Genomic DNA, 17,817 nt, shown 5'->3' with positions numbered 1-17,817 from the left:
TAGCCCTTACGGATTTTCTAATGGCTGGCTTATCTGCTTCCACCTAAAGAGGTAACCTTGCAAAGGAGCAGGATCGTCAGACAGCACTGCTACTGTCATCATCCTCACCTTGGGCAATGAAAGCCCCTCTGGGCAGCGACCACATCCCTAATCCCTCCCACACAACACGCAACACACAGCTTCACAACAAATATATATCGTACAATAACGCAGCTAATAAAAAAAGACAAAAATCAGCTCCGGATGTGTACAAAGAGAAGCGCACAGAGCAACATGCTGGAAGATGCTAACCCTGGACAACAGCTGGTTTAAAGATTTAGCCACTTACTCCACCCCCCGGTGTCCTTCCGGCCGAACACAAGGCCCCCCTGGGACCCAATAGATGGGCTCTTCTCTGGCTCCTTATCGGCATTTCCAAACAGCACGCCATGGGAGATCTCCCTTAAAGCTTCTTGCCAGCTTCTTCTGATGGTTGCAGACGCAGAACACTGTATCCAGGAGTGGCAAGGGAGGAGTAAACCGGAGGAGCGCAAAGTCCCCCACTTTCCCTGGCCTGCTGTCACCTTAGTCCTCCGCAGTTTACTTCCTTATCTGTTGCTGTTAATAGCACTGGTGGTTCTGAGCTTTGGCAGCAGACCAATCGATTGATCGATTGATCGGGGACAGAAACGGGAGCCCCAAACCAAAATGCAGGTTTTTTTCCCCTCTCCCTCCTTCTCCGCTTACAAAGTACTAACAGCTGGGATTGCCTTGGGGTTAGGCATAATCCTATTTATATTAACACGGCTTTAGGTTCCAAAAGAGGGTGGACTTTACTTTAGCTCTACAGCAGGGAAAGCAGCGGCTTCTTTCAGGTGCACCTTCCCTTCTCACCTTTCCGCTCTTTGTATTCTTGGTTGCTGAAAGCGCAACATTTTAGAAAGAACTACAGGTTTACGTTCAGTCGCTGAATCGCAACGAATCCTTTGGCAGAACGTCCAGCCAGGGAAAGGGCCCTGGAACTGAACAATACATGGCACATTTACAATACTTGTCTCACGAACGCCCGGCTGGGGCAGGAGATCAGACCAAATGGGTTGTCTGCACCACCGTTTTCCACGTGATGTACCGCTGTTGGAAGAGGCAAGCTGTAGACCACATGCGGCGGCAGTTCATAGTGGTGCAATTTCATCCAGGGAAGGGAAAAAAGGAGGAGCAAGAGGAGAGGCAGGAACTATTGTGCTGCTATAGAGTAGTGGTCCCGATCCAGGCTCAGGCAACCGAGAACAGCACAAAAGTAGGACAGATGGAAGAAACTCTATCCTGCCACTGAGTGTAAGGTCTGTCCTATATACAGCAATTCAAAGAGATGAACCAGATTACACGATGCATGCCTTTTAATAATCATAACCTTTGAACTGCAGAGTTGGAAGGGACCCTATGGATCCTTGTTTTAGCAAAGCTCATTCTAGACAATGTCTGGACTTCAACCCCTTCTTAAAAGGGTTCTGTGAACGCTTGGCATGCGCCCATCTTCTCACTGATCTGTTTTTCTAAAACAAGTAAACAAACAAATTGTGTTGACTTTTCAAAAACCTGGATTCACTTTGTGTGCATCCAAAAAAAAAAAGGGTTGGGGGGTGGGGAGGGCAGGCAACAGGTTTTATGGTCCCTGAGACAAGAATGAACAATATAGCAACTAAAGGGGTAGAAGAGGAAGAGGCTGCCTAATCCAGGTTGGAAACCAAGAGGCCAAGAATCAGGATTGGCTTACAACTTGCTTTTGGACAGGTTATCTAACCTGGCCGAGAGGAGGGCAGCTTGCAGAATTGGAAACAGACTCCAGGTTAAAGGCATGACTGGGAGAAAGCCTAAACCAGCACCCAAGAGGCAGAGCGATGATCTGAGGTTGCCTAAAAAGTATAAATGACACTGGGCATCCAAAGCGTGTTGCGCTTTTCTTAGTTCCCTGAACGGCTTATCTGCACTTCCTACCTGATTACAGGGAGAAGCGGGTGACTCTCGAAAGAACAGGTGGAAACAAGCCATGTCCCTTTGCATGTCAATAGTTATCCTGCAACAGATATACGGTAAGTGAAGGGCAAATGTCAAGAAAAAGAAAGAAAGGTTCATCCACCACGGACCTCCTGCACCCATTCTACAACTTTTGTGGAGGAAGAGGGCCCAATTCGGTGATGAGAATGAATTATACAGTTCAACCATATCAAAACAATAAATTCATTTAACGGGTGGTTTTATGGTTGTTTTGTTTCCAGTGATAGATCTTTTAAGCCTTGTCTCGCTGCTCTGCTTGCATCTGTTTGCCCACCCTTCTTCTAAACGACTGCCTGCAAAACAAGTTTAAGAAGGCGGCCAAAGAACTGTCTCTACTCAAAGCCAGCCAGGGGGCTGTTTCTCCCTGCAGAACATTCGGAGGCCTGCAGGCCCTGCAGACTGCACCAAGCAAGGAAGCTCACGGCATTAATTGCATCACAACGCCACGTGCCTAAGACTTTGCATGATTTCTAAGCTCCTAGACATTATCTTAATTAGAGGATCGTGGTAATCTCCCAGCCAGAGCATGGTCAGTTTGCATTTTTGTGGTTTTTGAAAGTCAAGGTGGCAGAGGAAAAGTGGTCCAGGTACTTGACTGGAGGCAGGAAAAGAGAAAGTGTCCTTCTGGAAAGCAGGCACAAGCAACTGTAGCCTCTTAGCAGACCAATGAGTTAAAAAAAAATAAACCAACGGACAGCAGACTGAGTCTCCGCCATACAGCGAAGCAGGCTATACCAGATGGTTGCTAGGGAATGTGCACCAGACCTTTGCAATCCAAGAAGAAACAGCTGAATAATTGCTACTACTTTCATTGCTATTTCTTAAAGTGGGTCATGGATCTACCTACCCACCCACGTACAAAAAAATAGCAGCTTTTCTTTTCTGGATGGTTTTGCTGTGACAAAGGCACTGAGTGTCTGAGAGTATCACTTAAATTGCAGCTAGCCCACCCCTTTTTGCCTCTTTAATGCCAGTTCACTCCATCCTTCCCACCAGAAAGAAGCAATCAGGACGGCTAGGGTGAAACCGGGGGGGGGGGGGCAGATATTAAGGATTCGTAAGTAATCCATCTCAGATGGTCTCCCCAGCTTATAATGATTCCCATTTCTCTTGCCTGAGTACCTCCGCAGTGCCTAGCAACAGGTTCTGTAAGTTTAAAAATAGCTGGAACATTTTCCACCTGCTTTTCTAGTCTGTTTCGAAAGGAAGCTGGAAGTTGATTGAAGATCGGGGAAGAAGGACACAAATGGGCTTCTTGCTTCAATCCTATGGACTTGCCTTGCTTCTCCGGCTTTCGAAAACCAGACAAACCACCAAAGGAAAGGGGCCGTGTCCCTCTCCCCTCAATAGACACAGATGTACCCATAGGCTGGAAATCTCTGTATCTCATCCTGTACAGGTAAGTGTACCTCTTCTTGCATCCGTCGACGGGAAAGAGTTGAACAAGGTGAAAGAGGGACATGAAGTAAAACATCAACCACCACCCTTCCTACACATTGCTTTTTTTTATAAGGGTGAGGATTGTTCTTCATCATGATCACCTCCTCGGGCTGAAAGAGTATTTCCATATTCTTGCCTTCTGCTACACAAGGAACAGAGTCTGCCCTTCACAATTATATTCTTCTGACCGGCTACTGACCGTGCTTTGAAGCCAAGGGCTGTTTTCATCAGAAATCTCAACCAGTTCCATCCTATTGAAGAAATCAAAGGGCTATTTGAAAGGCTGCTAAGTCATGCCTCTCTCATCGGGTGCTTCGGGGAAAGAAATCACTCCCCCCCCCACACACACAACACACACCCTTTCCATGTACTGTATGGCCAAGTCACAGGTTGTTGACAAATGGAATCAAACCCTTTTAAATTTAGTCATCTTTCCTCACCCAGACAGCTCACTGTCTGGAGAGAAAAGCATTTGTTTTTATATCACACTCACATCCTCCGCTGTCTTTAAGGAGCTCAGAGTGGTAACTGGCACGTAACGCAAGCTCTTGTACAGAAATCGGAGAATATAAAATCCTGGCTATATTTTTGTCATGGCTAAGGAAGCATCTGTTTGGTACTCAATGAACAGATGGGCTAGCAATCAACACTCTGGATACAGCAGAGTATCTTTCAAACGCTGCCATGAAAGAAGGAACAAGAAATAATAAGGAGAACAGAGTTCTCCCATGGTAAAAACACAGAGGTATCTGAAGCGCACACACTATGCAATAGGAAAAAAATAGTGCATGCATTTCATACCTTATCCTATGAACCCTGGCCCATCCAACGAAGAGCATGGGAGAAAAACTGTATTTAAATCTGGTCTAGCAAAATCAATTTTTTAAAAGGGACTAAACACAGGGAAGCGTGTGTTTTTTGTTTTTTGTTAGAAAGCAAAGTATTTTACTTGGCTGCAAGGGTTTATTTTAAATCACTTGAGAAATCAATCTATTTTGAATTGTTTTGCCAACCTTGGGTAACCCAGGTGTTCTTGGACTGCAGTTCCCAGAAGCCTTCACCACCAGCTCCGCTGGCTGGGTTTCTGGGAGTTGCAGTCCAAGAAGGTTGGGAACTACGGGCATATCAGAAGGCCTCTGTCAGTGTAAATTGGGTCTATGGGATTTGCCACTTATTGTGTGTGCCTTCTGCGCTCCCTCTCCTTCTCCACCCCATGTGTATGCGACTCCTGCAAGGCCAGCCAAACGAACCCAATGGTTCCCAAACAGGTATCCCAGGTGTTCTTGGACTGCAATTCCCAGCAACCCCAGCCAACACAGCTGCTGGTGAAGGTGTCTGGGAATTACAGTCCAAGAACTGGGAACCACTGATGTAGTCAAAACATCTCTGGTCAATTTCAGGCTCCCCCCTTCTGTTTCTGTCTCTCTTTGACAATCCTAGTCAATGTCTCTGATCAGTTTCAAGCCTGAATGGTGTTCCCCTCTTTGGAAAGCCTGATCAAAATGTGCCTGGACAGTTTCAGGGCCCCTCCTTTCACAAGCCTAGTCAATATGTCTTGTCAATTTCAGCCCTGTTTGTTCCCTCTTCTTCTCCACGCTGGCAGACACACTCTGTGTCTTTGCAGGTCTGCCAGCCTGCCTGCCTATCTCTGTGTGAATGCATGAGGAGCCTAGAAAACCTCTGTCTTTATTTTTCTTTCCATCTGTCATTCTATCCTAGTGCTATGCCAGATTGCAAGAAATAAATAAGAATTAAAAATAACATCACAACAGTAGTGTCTAGTGGCTGTGAGAGGAAGCCAACAGGAGGGCAAGGAGGTGCAGGACAAAACCTCAAATGCAACAATTCTAAAAGCCCATGTAACCCCCTTGACTAATGTATAACACCATTTAAAAATGGATTAAAGTTTTCCCAAAAGAACACACACACCGATCCAAAAACCACATGGCTACCATGTGACTGTAAACCAAATTCAAAGCCCCCAATCCACCACCTGCTTTATTTCAATAGTGTAACCATGCCCTAAGTTTCTTAACAGGTATTTTGCAATGTTTATATTTAGGAGTTGTCTTTTTTAAAAAAATCACAGCCAAGATCTCACTGCCTGCATTTTTGTTTCAAATCTTGCAACCTACCACCTGCCATATTCTCATGCCACCGTTCTTCCAGGAGATTGAATTATAAAATCTTCCACTAAGAAATAAAGGCATTGCTTTTTCGAAATAGCAGGGGAGCACCCCCCCCACTGCAGAAATCCATCCACTAATGAAAGAAGAACTGGCAATTGTGCAATTCCCAGGGGCACGCTCCAGCTCTTAAACTGCAGCGGCTCCAATTTAAATGAAATGTTGAAGTGGCAAGCTCATTTAGCATAAGGGTGTTTAAAAGCAAAGAGGCATGGGCTATTCTCCGAACCTCGATTTACAAGGCTCCTTGTAAGTCAAAGATTATGTCTGCGATGGAGGGTCACGCTGCCCATTATATTAAACATGTGTTTTAAGAAGCATACTTAACACTGACATTTATTTTGAAGGGCAAAAAAAAACACCACCCAATCAGCAGTTGTTGTTTTTTTAAAAGGGAATGATTAAATAATAGGCAGTAACCATTCCATCCTTCTGACACAGAGCCCGCGCTGGAAAGGTGGGGTGGGAGATTCTCCCAGTCAGGATCCCTCCTAGAATGATCTCCCACCTCCAGCCATGAGCAAAGCTGGAGAGGGTGCAAGCAAGAGAAAGCCGCAGGCCATCCCTTTCGCCCTCTCTAGTCACCACAACAGGGAAGAGCTGAAACATTAGCTGCTTTTTTTAAAAAAAGCATATTTAACACAAAGTGTAGCTCGAAGCACGAAAAAAAAACCCAGATTCTCACAACAAGTGCAGAATGATGTGTCAATACTGCAATTAATTTGGATAGGTCAGGGGTTTTGGTCTCTGGCTGCGGAGCCAGACGTTGGGAGTTCGATTCCCGCACTGGGTCTCTTTGGGAGAAGAGCCAGCCTGGGTTGCCTTGGGCCAGCTGCGCAGTAGCCCCAGGGTGCCCCCAAAGGAAGAGAATGGCAATGCACTTCTTAGTACTCTGTCTGGAAAACCCTCAAAAGGGTCACCATTAGTCAGAATTGACTTGACAGCACATGGTGAGGATGATGATTTTTAAATCTTCTGCATTTCTCAGTATCTGCTTTTATCTGTACTTGTTTTTAATCTATCTGTACACTGCTTTGAGTCCTGATTTTTAAGTCAATGAAATAAACACGCTGTTCTTGCTCCAACAAATGATAAGGCAGACGGCATTCTCTTCCGCTTTTGAGCCCCTTCTTGTGAGTTAACAAGACTGGGCTGGCAGCCCACAGACCCTCCAAACACCCAGGAGAAACAAAGGGCATCTATCCATCCCCTTGGGACAAATCCAGAATCCCTGAATGCCAGGCAGAGGCAGAGCAGTGGAAGCGCACCGCCAAACCCACATAGGGGGCATTTCGGCTCCAATGAATGCAGAAACAAGATGGGGATTACTTAGGATCCATGTGCTCTTCTACATAATGTTCCTCCACATCTCCTCTTCTGTGTGTTTGCATTTAGGCACTTCCTCATTCACCGTCATGAATAGGGATGTCCAGTCTCATTAAATAAAACGTTAGCCCTTGGAGTCAGGTATGTTTATTTAAAATATAATAAAAACGGGCGACGGTGCCAAAATAAGGAAATGAATGGCACACAGAGATAAAGAGGATGGAACTCATCCTTCTGCGCTACACCTAGACTGTTTTGCTAATAGCGCAGCCTCGGTGTTTCACTTTTAAAGGTTGGAATGGCTGAAGCTCCATGCAACAGGTCCATCAAGTTCTCTGAAGCTCCTGTCGTGCTTCAGAAAATAACACTCGATATTCACTTGTTAGCAGACAATGAAATAACCCCTTAGATGACACACCCCTACCCACACATGTGCAGAAGAGGTACGGTGGAAGACGCATGGCTCACAGATCCAAGAGGAAAAACAAATGGGGAAGGGAGGCAACTACTAAGCATTTTAAAAGCTTTCTCCTTTCTCGGAGCATCATAGAAGTTGACCAATCTCAGTCAAACAGACTGAATTGACCCAAACAACTTAACAGGTTTAACTAAACTTCTGCTAAGCATTTATGTGTTAATTTCATTTATTATTTCTTTGTCTGTTGCATTTATATCACAGCTAAGCTCAGAGATCTCCCTGGTATTGGATATGCAAGAAACTTTAACAGTGAAACTTGGTATTTGTGTATAATATCTCTGATGACTGAGAACTAGACAAGCAACCAGTTTATCGTTTGTCAACTGTAATACTTCAGCACACACATTAATCCAAAAGATGTAAAACCGTACCTAACCAATACAAATGGAAAAAAAATTAGATAACGTATAAATTAGATGACATATGTATTACCTATTGTGTAATAACTTATGTATCTTATATATACTAATGAGCCCGGTGGCACAGTGGTTAAATTGCAGTACTGCAGTCATGACTCTGTTGACAACCTGAGTTATGGTGGGGCGGGATGTGTAGCTTGCATAATCAAAAATTGTAATCCACTGACAAAGTGCTTTAAATACTATGGGGTGGGGGGTTATATAAGCAGCACACTTTGCTTTGCTTTTCAAACATACACACCCCAGACTATGGAACTATGAGCAAGTCAGTATAAGTTCATGTCGTACGTTGGGTGCCTATCCACCTGACCGCAGGTGTGCAACCATTGTGTTAAGAGCAAACCTGCAAGCAATTTCCGGTCTCATTTTTCTGTTTGTACTCACAAGGAATTTGTGCTCATAGAGTAAATAAAACATTTCCAAGAAGCTGACACTCACCGCTGGCAGAAGAAGCACCACAAGCAACCAAAACAAGACACAAGGATACGCAAGTCTGCCCTGCAAGTCTGCCAGGGAACAGCAGCCAATTCCGATCATTGCACGTGAGGCCTGCAGGCTGGGTGGGTGGGTGGTCTCCTGCCTTTTCCAAACTACCCATCTAGAAAAAAGCTTTCCTGAACTGTGCAGACTTCCCTGCACCGCCGGGGGTGGCACTTCTTGATCGGGGCAAACAGCCAAAGGAAGAAATCTGCTTCCCCAGCGGAAAGGCAGACGATAAACCCCTTCTTTCCACCTCCCACCCCACGCCCGGCAGTGTCCAGCCAGGCATCTCACCACCCCAACCGCCGAGCCCCCCCCCTTTGCCCTCGTGTTTTCCTAGGGAGCTCATTTCAATTGGCCCATGTGGCCGAAGAAGATGGGAAAAGATGAGCAACTGCCCAAGAAACCTCTTTCCCAGGACTCTGCATGCCCATGAAACGGGCTATGCAAGTGCCCAGTGACTCGAGAGAGAGGCAGAAAGGCAGGTTTTCCCTCCGAACTTCACTAAAATGTGCAGGGCTGCGGCTGCAACTTGCTGAATCCATGAGTTGCTGAGAATTGCTTGCACAGATCCATCACCCCCCCCCAAAACTAAAGATGCCCTGCCCAGCATCTGCCCAGCTGCCTTTCAACTCTCTTCCCCTGTGATGACTGCAGAAGACTTTCCCCGGGAGATGCAAAAGAGAAGAAAGGCTGTTCTATTCACCTCGGTGCAACCCTCGTGCAGGATCTCCAGCACATTCCCCCGGGCTAAACAGGCAAGCATTCTTCACCCCGTCCTCCCAAAGGGCTGAGTCCTCGGAGCAGGCAGAAGAAATCCTACAGCCCAGAGGGGAGCAGCCTTTCCGTCTTCCTTTCCGTCCTCCTCCTCTTCCTAAAGACAAAGACTTGTAGCGCATGGGGAGACCTCATTGCGAGACCCATATGGGCAGCCCGTTACTGCAAACAGGATACTTGAGCCAAACTCAAGGCTTGCACTGGGCATGCTCAGGAGGGAGCCACTGGCAGAGCGGCAAGCCCCATGTCACACTCTTCTGTTCCTATAGAAACACTCCGGCGGCGGCTTTACCCGAGGACCGGTCAGGGAAAACATCTGAAACCTATTTCCAGAGACTGGCCCCTCCGTCTGACGCTGCGCAGGCTAGGAGCAGCCAGAGGAAGAAGGAGCAGGGTTTGGGGTGAGCTGGGGGGGGCGGCGGGAAGGGTCGGACCAGGCTTAGCCGGGAACAGCACAACTGACTTTGCAAGTCCAGAGGATGAAATTTGCAAAACGACACCCGCGTAGAGGCAGCGAAGGGGACAGGGACCCAATGCAAACGGACACTGCCTAAAACAACGGAAGGAAGGAGAACAAAGTTAAAAATGGGCACCCTATGGCTTAGGCTCTGGAACGAATTACAGCAGCATGCAAGGAGAACCCAGGGGGCATGTCTGCACCAGCAGGCGCCTCAAGTTTATTTCCATGTGACGGAAAACTGTTCAAGCTGCATTGCTACGCATGCCTGCCCAAGTCAGCGTGGGGCTTGCTTCTGAGTAAACACGCACAGGGTTGTGCCAACCTGTTGATCTCTCTTGCCCGTTTTCCAGACGACACACTTCCTTCTCCAAGGAGTTTTAAGAGCAGAGCTCAGTTTGTCAAATGACCGTTGCAGATGTGCAACACAGAGACACAAACACACTGCATGGCCGTCCTTACACCTCTGGGGAAAAGTGAAGGATCTGGGGTACAAAAAGTCAAGGAAATACCATCTTTCCACCTCTGCTCTCACTAGAATAGTTTAGCTAGATTTTTACATCTTTCACTGGAAGATGCGAATGCCAACAAATTTATTTATTTATTTATTGGCATTCGCGTCTTCCAGTGAAAATCGTCCACTAGCAAAGGAGGTAAGGCGGGGAAACTGCCTGTGTTAAACACTTGATTGCACCAATGAAACTATTACTTTTAATTAGCAGACTGCATGGAAATGTGATGGTGCAAGCCAACTTTTTCTGTCTTCAGCGATGACTTCATTTCCCCTGCACTTCCAAAAAAAAAAAAACATGACAAAAAACACATGTGGAGTCCTGCCATAACAGCCTTGCAACAATAGCGTTTTGAAGTTGTTCATTAATAGTTCCACCATAGGAAGTTAGCTGTTCATGCATAAACAAGATGAGGGTCTTAAAATGAAGCATTTTAATTCCTTTCTGTCTTGTTCGAAGCATCGTTACTCAGAAGAAAAGCCCCTTCAAATCCAGAGGTGCTCATTCCAAATAAGACAACACAGAACTACAGCCCGAACATTCGAAACCAAAGCAAATTTAAATAAAACCCAAAGTACAAAATATATACCACAGGTCAACATAAAAAGGTCTCCATTGGGCACATCAAGCAAAGTCCAAGTTACATACTATTTTCGACACATCAGCTTATTTATTCTCCCTCTTCCTCATATCAAGTTTTTCTATAAAATTTGGATTTTTTTAAAAAAAAGACATAGGAGGTAGCCTGGAAGGGGCAAGAAAAGGAGGCACACCAAGAACTAAAACAGAGGGAGAACAACAGGGGATGGATGGATGGATGGATGGATGGATGGATGGATGGATGGATGGATGGATGGATGGATGGATGGATGGATGGATGGATGGATGGATGGATGGATGGATGGATGGATGGATGGATGGATGGATGGATGGATGGATGGATGGATGGATGGACAGAGAATGCATTTTTGAGCAGAAGTGCCTGCCAATTTTTAAAGCAACTGGTCAAACACCAGAAGAACTAGATGCCTGACATCTTAAAGGATGAAAATCAGTGTTCTCCAGTTCTGGCTTCTAAACTACAGTGCATAAAAAAAAGGCCAATATGCAGAAGTGTTATGGCAAACAACAGTTTAGAGGAGCTAGAAATGTCTGCATCATAAAAAGGAGGCATGGAATCCTGTGTGCCTCTAAAGGGACCTCGTTCTGTCCCAATGGGGAAAAATGGTTCTATTTTCACTATTTTAAAAAAGTTTAAGAAAAAAGAGCTGCTGCTTCAGTGTCACCAGAATTCAGAAGGAAACACAATATTTTCCCCAAGTAGCTTCAAGAGAGAGAAGCGAATGCTCCTGATTTATCCAGTTATGACCTTGGAAGCCGGTGCCACCAAGATAAAGCAAATAACAGATCTTACCACAAAAAGAGTTGTTTAGTGCTTTGTAGTAAATATGCCTGCAAAACGAGTATCTGAGCATTAACAAACTGAAATCTCCATTCTGTAGCACTGAATGACAATATCGTAAAGGGGAGGAAGGAAGAGAGTAAATATAGGAAAGCCAAATCTAATGCATTAGTGCAAATGCATTAATGAATCATCTGTGCAAAGAGGTGGCAGATGTCTCTTAAAAGGCCCCTACTTGCAGCAGATTTGGTGGCTCATCGTTCTAAAATGTTCTGTTTTCCCATCAATTCTATAAATTACAGGCTGACATTTTCAGAACAGAGGAAATATGAGGGTAGGTGGCTCTGCCCTACATCAAAAGCATGGGAGGGGGTGGCTAAGCAAACCCTCCACCCTTTAAAGAGAGAGATTAATCCTCTCTGAATAATATTAATAACAGTGGGGTGGAGGAGGTGCAGGCCAGTCTTAATCCCTTCAAGGGACTGTTTAAGCCGTGAAACAGAAGCAGTATCTTTTACCAGGTCAACATCTTCTGGTGGAGCATCACTGACAGCATTTGGGATCCAGAAAAGGGAGACTCTAGGGGAGGAAGTAAGTGTCGTGCCACCAACTCCTAAAGCACAAAAAGGATCAAGCCATTTTTCTTTCATAAATGTGATCACCCTCAGAATTTCTATAGTCCTCTGCAATTTTAAGATAATTCTCCTATGCAACTGCCGGTGCAATGAATGGGAGGAGTCTGTTCACTTCAGTGGGACTCATGTAGAAAAAAATCCTGGTGAATTCAGTTTTTCTTGAGCAATGGTTCATAAAGAATCACTCGGTTTCAATCTAGTGCCTCCACTTTCAGGGTTCCTGGTAGCGAAAACCACATGTTTTGAAAAACACCAGGAAGTTCCAGGGGTCTTCTGAAAGCTGTTGGCCGCCACTCCTCATGGCAGATTCCCACCGGTTTTGCATCTGCCGTTCCACCATGGAAAACTTGGGTTTTGTTGACAGATGTGCTGCTCATGGGGGCAGAGGTTTTTTTTTACTCTTGTTCTTGATGAAACGGCGAAATGAGAACACAGAATGCTCACCAGAACTTGCTTTGTTTGATATTTTAGCCAGCTCACGGGGCACTCTAGCTGAGCCTGAAGAAAAGGGTCTTTTGTAACCTTGCACCCTGGAAACTCTTCTTAACGGGACGATTCCAAAGACTGAGCCCAGAGCAAAATGTGTACGTTCTGTCCACACCCTGAGAACGTAATTTCTCTGGGCTAAAAGTTCGAGACTTCACCAGCCGGCACGGAACTCTTCTTGCCTGCCTACGTACAAAGAGTCCTTGGTGATTCTACAAGGGTTCCAATCAGATATCTGGGCCAAACATCCTTGATTTTGAAATAAATAAATAAATAAAAAACCTGGGAGCAGAATCATGTGAAGGGGGCACAAAAATCCTGTACCGTAAAGCTCTCTCCTCCCCTGCCCGAAACAGGGCTGCAGAGCAGAAGCATTTTGCCTGACTGAAGCAGTCGATGCTGCCAGCTGCTCTGGAGAGCTCATTCGGCCTCTAAGTCACAGCAGACAATATAACCTTTCATTCAGCTCTAGAAGTCATAATAAATGAGCTCACAGGAGAGAGAGAGAGAGAGAAACTCCTCTGGCTTGTCTGGGAGGCCGATTTGCTGTCAGCAGAAGCAGAGCTGGGAGAGGCAGGGTAGTAAAAATAATCAGAAGTGCTAATCCCCAATTCTAACATGCCCCCCCCCCCATGGCACTGCTGTCTGGAAAAGACTGGCAAAAACAGGCACTGGGGCGGAGGTGGTCATGGCATTAATGCCACTTCACCAGTGAAGCCAAGTACACCATAGATCGCAATGGCTCGTGCAGAAAAAGATGGGAGACTTCTACCATCATGGTATTTTTCTTCCAATGCACAGCACGAATCCACTAGGTTTGGAAGGCCTGGACAATTCTGCTAGCACCCACCTTGATCCCTTTTTTGTTTCCAGGGGGGCATTTTTATCTTCTTAGATGATGTAACTCTTGTCGTTTTTGTCTGTGCTGTTTTATACACTTTCCCTCTATGGTCTTTTGACTGCACTTTTTTTTTTCTTTTTTTGCTATGTATACATTGTGGGGCTTTGTTTGCATGGCACCCTCTCTCTCTCTCTCTCTCTCCCTCTCTCTCTCTCTCTGCATGGTACATACAGGCCAGGCTTCCACTGTAGGAAAGTTTCTCCCTTTTATAAGCTTGATGCTTGTGTTGGAATCCTGAGTTGAGAGCAAAGCAGCACTCTCAAACTGGCACCCTATTAAACTATCAAATATGAATTAGAACAAAAATGCAGGAGACCTTAAGAACCTCCGAAATAATAGATAGATATCAAGACAGTTTTAAAGCCTTAAAATAATCTCTCCCAAAAATTAGGCTAGCGATGATATTCTGTGTATATTCTGCACACAAAAAATCAAGACAGTATGCACTCTTGGTCCTCCTCTCAGCCTTGCAGAGATCTTACCAATCAACTATGCAATGAATGAATGAATAAATAAAGCGCATCTTTGCCACTGCTCAGAATATGCCCAGATGGAAGATTATTTCTAGGTCAGGGATTTACAGGATCAAGCTACTGAAAGATGTCTTGGGGAATTGTAAAAAATTAAAATAAAAGCCGTGGCAGTATTCCCACCATCTTTGTTTGCATTGTAGACTTCAGCCTCTGAAAATTCAACATAAGGACCACACATCCTCGCTCTGCAGGTATCCTGCCCAATACACACACAGAGACACAGAGACACACACATATTCCTCCCTTCATCGTGCTCAGGCCCTACTTATAGCCAAGCTTCCAAATGTTCAGCTCAACCTATTCTTGTAAATCTATTCCTTATCAAAGCTACTTGTTAGAACAGCCACAAGTGAATACAAATGAAGGAGAAAACACTGCTTTATGGGAGTTATTTGGTACAGACTGACATCCAAAATAAAAATTAAAACTAACTGGTAGATTATAGTGCTCTCTGGTGGCCACATCACTCAGGACTACAAATACAAAGTGGGTGGCAGTCCATAAAAATCAATGTTATAATAAAATTATTATTATTAAAATAATAATTATTAAAATTATTAAAATTATTATTATTAAACAAGTTAAGAGCTATTATTATTGTTGTTGTTGTTGTTGTTGTCGTCGTCATTATTATTATTATTATTATTATTATTATTATTATTATTATTATTATTATTATTATTATTATTATTATTATTATTATTATTAAAATACACCAGTCATATGACATTTTTAAAGTTGGCACTCTTCACAAAGCCAGTCAGGGGGAAAAATGACTGCGATGCTTACCGAACTTTCAGTTGACTGGGGCAGATGATGGGATCCCCCTTCCAAAGGGGTCGCCATAGCTCACAGGATAGTTGAGGCAGGAGGGCGGGAATACTTCCGTAGAGGAGGAGTAACTGTCATGACAATAACTAGCAAACGTTCATTTTTCAGTCTTTTCCACACAACCTGCACCGAAGGAAGGGGTCAAAATCACAGGTCATTTACATATGCAGCAGAAATGTGCATTTGGTGAAAGCATCGTATCTTTATGCCTCAGGAGTAAAAGCATTAATATTCAGTGTAAATAAACAATAAATTTCTAAGAGCAAACTTAACTCATGAGCAGGAAAGGTAAAATTCTCGGGACTGTGGTGTCCCTGGGGGAAACACCTCCTCAAACAGAAAAACATTTTAACATGTCATGTATTTACTATTTATTTATTTATTTGTTGAACGTGTATACCACCCCATTAGTGCAATGCACTATTCCTGGTGGTTTACACCACGATAGATATTTTTGTGTACTTCTGGATCTTCGCCTCAATAGTGCCTGTTAAAGATGCTCCCTAATTCACTGCTCATAATTTTTGAAATATCGTCACTGAACGACGTTAACCGCCATTGTATCCTCACTGTTTTCAACTCCCAGCTTTAAATATTGCCTTTCGCTGTTGTAAGCCGCCTGGGGTCCTTTTTGAGGCGGGAGGTGGGGTAAAAATATTTTAAATACATAAAGAGAGAAGATGGAGCACATCCAAGTAAAAGGCTAGCACAGAATAAACAAATCAAAACATTAAGCAAGTGACACAAGTGGAAACCCCCCCCCTCCAACTTCTCCATGTATCTTTTTATTGGTTTGTTTCCCTCAAGATGTTGTTGTTGTTGTTGTTGTTGTGGTTTCCTCCTGTTTGCTTGCAGCACTGCCAAAGAACCCTTTCAGAACCATTTTAGCAAGTTTTTGCTTTTGTTTCCCTCCCCCTTTTTTGCAGAAATGCACGCTCTCCACTCAATCCCACCTGTGGGAGAAGCTCCAGAGAGTGAGGCAGAGGGAGAAGGGCCGCCTGCCTCGTTGCAATGGGGTGTGGGGGGTGTGGGGGGTGCTTGCAATTTGGGGCGCCCCTGCTCGCTCCCTGCCTCCTGGGGGGGGGGTCCGGGGGCCCTGGCTGGGCAAGGGGGACGGTGGAAATGCAGCACCTACCTTCCTCTCGGGCAGAAGCAGCAGCCCTGGGGGGCCCGTCGGCTGCCCCCCACCCAGCCACCTGCCTGCCCGCCCCCTCGCCCGGCTCCCCGGGCTTGCCCGGGCTCGGCGCCGGCCGCGCGTTCCCCGTTGCCATGGCGACGGCGGCCGGGCCTGGGCCTAGTCCTCTCTCTCTCTCTCTCTCTCTCTCTCTCTCTCTCTCTCTCTCTCTCCTGCACTAAACTTCTAGCCTGCATTCACTTTTTAATCTCTTTTTTTTTCCTTTTCAAGATTAGTATTTCTTGAATTGTTTATTACTTTTCTGCTTAACCCCCTTGCCTTGGGGTTTTAAAAACCACCACCCCCAAATTCATAGCTCAGACCCAAATGCAAAAGTAGGCCATGCTTCTACAGATGACTAAAAAAAAAAGTTACCACACAAGAAGCAAGCCTTTGCATGATTTTTTTGTGCGTGTGTGGTCTAATACAGGTATCGCCCGTTTTTGCATTTCGATTTGATTTCCTTGTGCCCTTTACTTCTGTCAGATTCACATGATCCTATGCATGTATGCTTCAATGCCTTCTCCGAAGCCAACGTGGGCAGACAGAGAGAGGTTGCAGCGGCAGTAAAAAAAAAAAAGTGGAAAAAGAAGGGGAGGGTTGATTTATGCCCACACTATATCCGAATCTATTTGTGGCCTCAACTAGCGTTAAAGCCCTTGAATCGGTGTGTGAATGACAGGGCGATGCTTAGCCAGACCCCATGGATTCAAGGGTTCTACTGCAGTTGGGACTATTATTTATTTGTATGTTTGTTTATTTATTTAGTATACCACCCGTCTAAGTCAAGTTACTCTGGATGGTTCCCAATATCATCAAATAGAGGCCATCCTTACAAATTGAAAATAAAATCCAGCCTATAAAACATTATCAAGATACTAGCCTGGGTCAAATGCACTTGCCCAGTTGATGTGCACAGGTGTCGATCACCTTGCGAGGAGGCTGGGCAAAATGAGCTGGTGCCCATTGGGGATGGTGGAGAGGAAGCAGGGTTTGGAAAGGAAGCAGGTGGGCAAATGGACGATAGTGCCCAATAAGCCTAGCCAAAGGTGTCCAGTGGATATTCTAAGAGTTGTCCAAAAAAAGGTAACATTTCTCTTGGCAGAAGGCACTTTAGCCTGTGGTGGGCAGTAGGCAGGATTGGAGCCCCCGGGGTGGGCTCCACTGGATTTAATATAAATATAAACTTTTCCACCAGTAACATTGTTATTGTCGTCATGATGTTATGTCTGATTTACAAAGTATCTAATAGGCATGGATGTTATAGGATGATTTGGGAGGACCACATGTTCCGTCTTGCAGGATCACAATCTTAAAAAACGCACACACCCCATGACTGAGTTCCAGGGAACATTTGCAGAAGATGCGAGAGAGAGAAAGAATGAACCAGGAACAGGAAAGAAAAGGGCCAAGGCAAAGTGAATCTCAAGAATGAGATAGAAAACAGAAAAGCTGAGAGAGAAGGATGCAAAACATAAAATGCAGGACAGCCACATGAAAAAGACAACTGGGGTGTTGTAGCTTTAATAGATACTTGTAATAGGTGCATAATACATACTGAAATTTCCTCTGCCAGATAATTACTAAAGATATGTGGGTCTGTCCTCTTTTTTCTCTTGCAACCACCCATAGTATAACCCCTGAAATCTCTCCCTTTTTTTTCTGCATATGAAGGTGCACAAGAAAAGAAGCAGCGTTGAGAAATGCTCAAATCAAATTATTAGCATATATTTTAAATCACGTGAC

At 44.9% G+C, this 17,817-nt stretch overlaps 1 protein-coding gene across 6 annotated transcripts in view; it reads right to left on the bottom strand.

The window, feature by feature from the left end:
• The window catches only part of DIXDC1 (DIX domain containing 1), a 53,840-nt gene extending 36,438 nt beyond the window's left edge, over nucleotides 1–17,402 (bottom strand). For 2 of the 6 annotated variants that reach the window (XM_072979299.2, XM_020793069.3), the window contains exon 1: nucleotides 9,070–9,342. In XM_072979299.2, coding sequence (XP_072835400.2) covers nucleotides 9,070–9,129 — 60 coding nt within the window. In that variant the 5' untranslated portion in view covers nucleotides 9,130–9,342. Of the gene's footprint in view, nucleotides 1–9,069; nucleotides 9,343–14,855; nucleotides 15,021–16,032 lie in introns of those variants that run through there. The other 4 variants (XM_078379586.1, XR_013538202.1, XM_078379585.1 and 1 more) reach the window with 4 other exon arrangements.
• Nucleotides 17,403–17,817: the final 415 nt, after the last annotated feature.

This window comes from Pogona vitticeps, chromosome 8, assembly GCF_051106095.1.
Source record: "Pogona vitticeps strain Pit_001003342236 chromosome 8, PviZW2.1, whole genome shotgun sequence".
NCBI lineage: Eukaryota > Metazoa > Chordata > Lepidosauria > Squamata > Agamidae > Pogona > Pogona vitticeps.
Note: the sequence above shows the minus strand (reverse complement) of the source record. Positions and strands in the feature narration are given on the sequence as shown.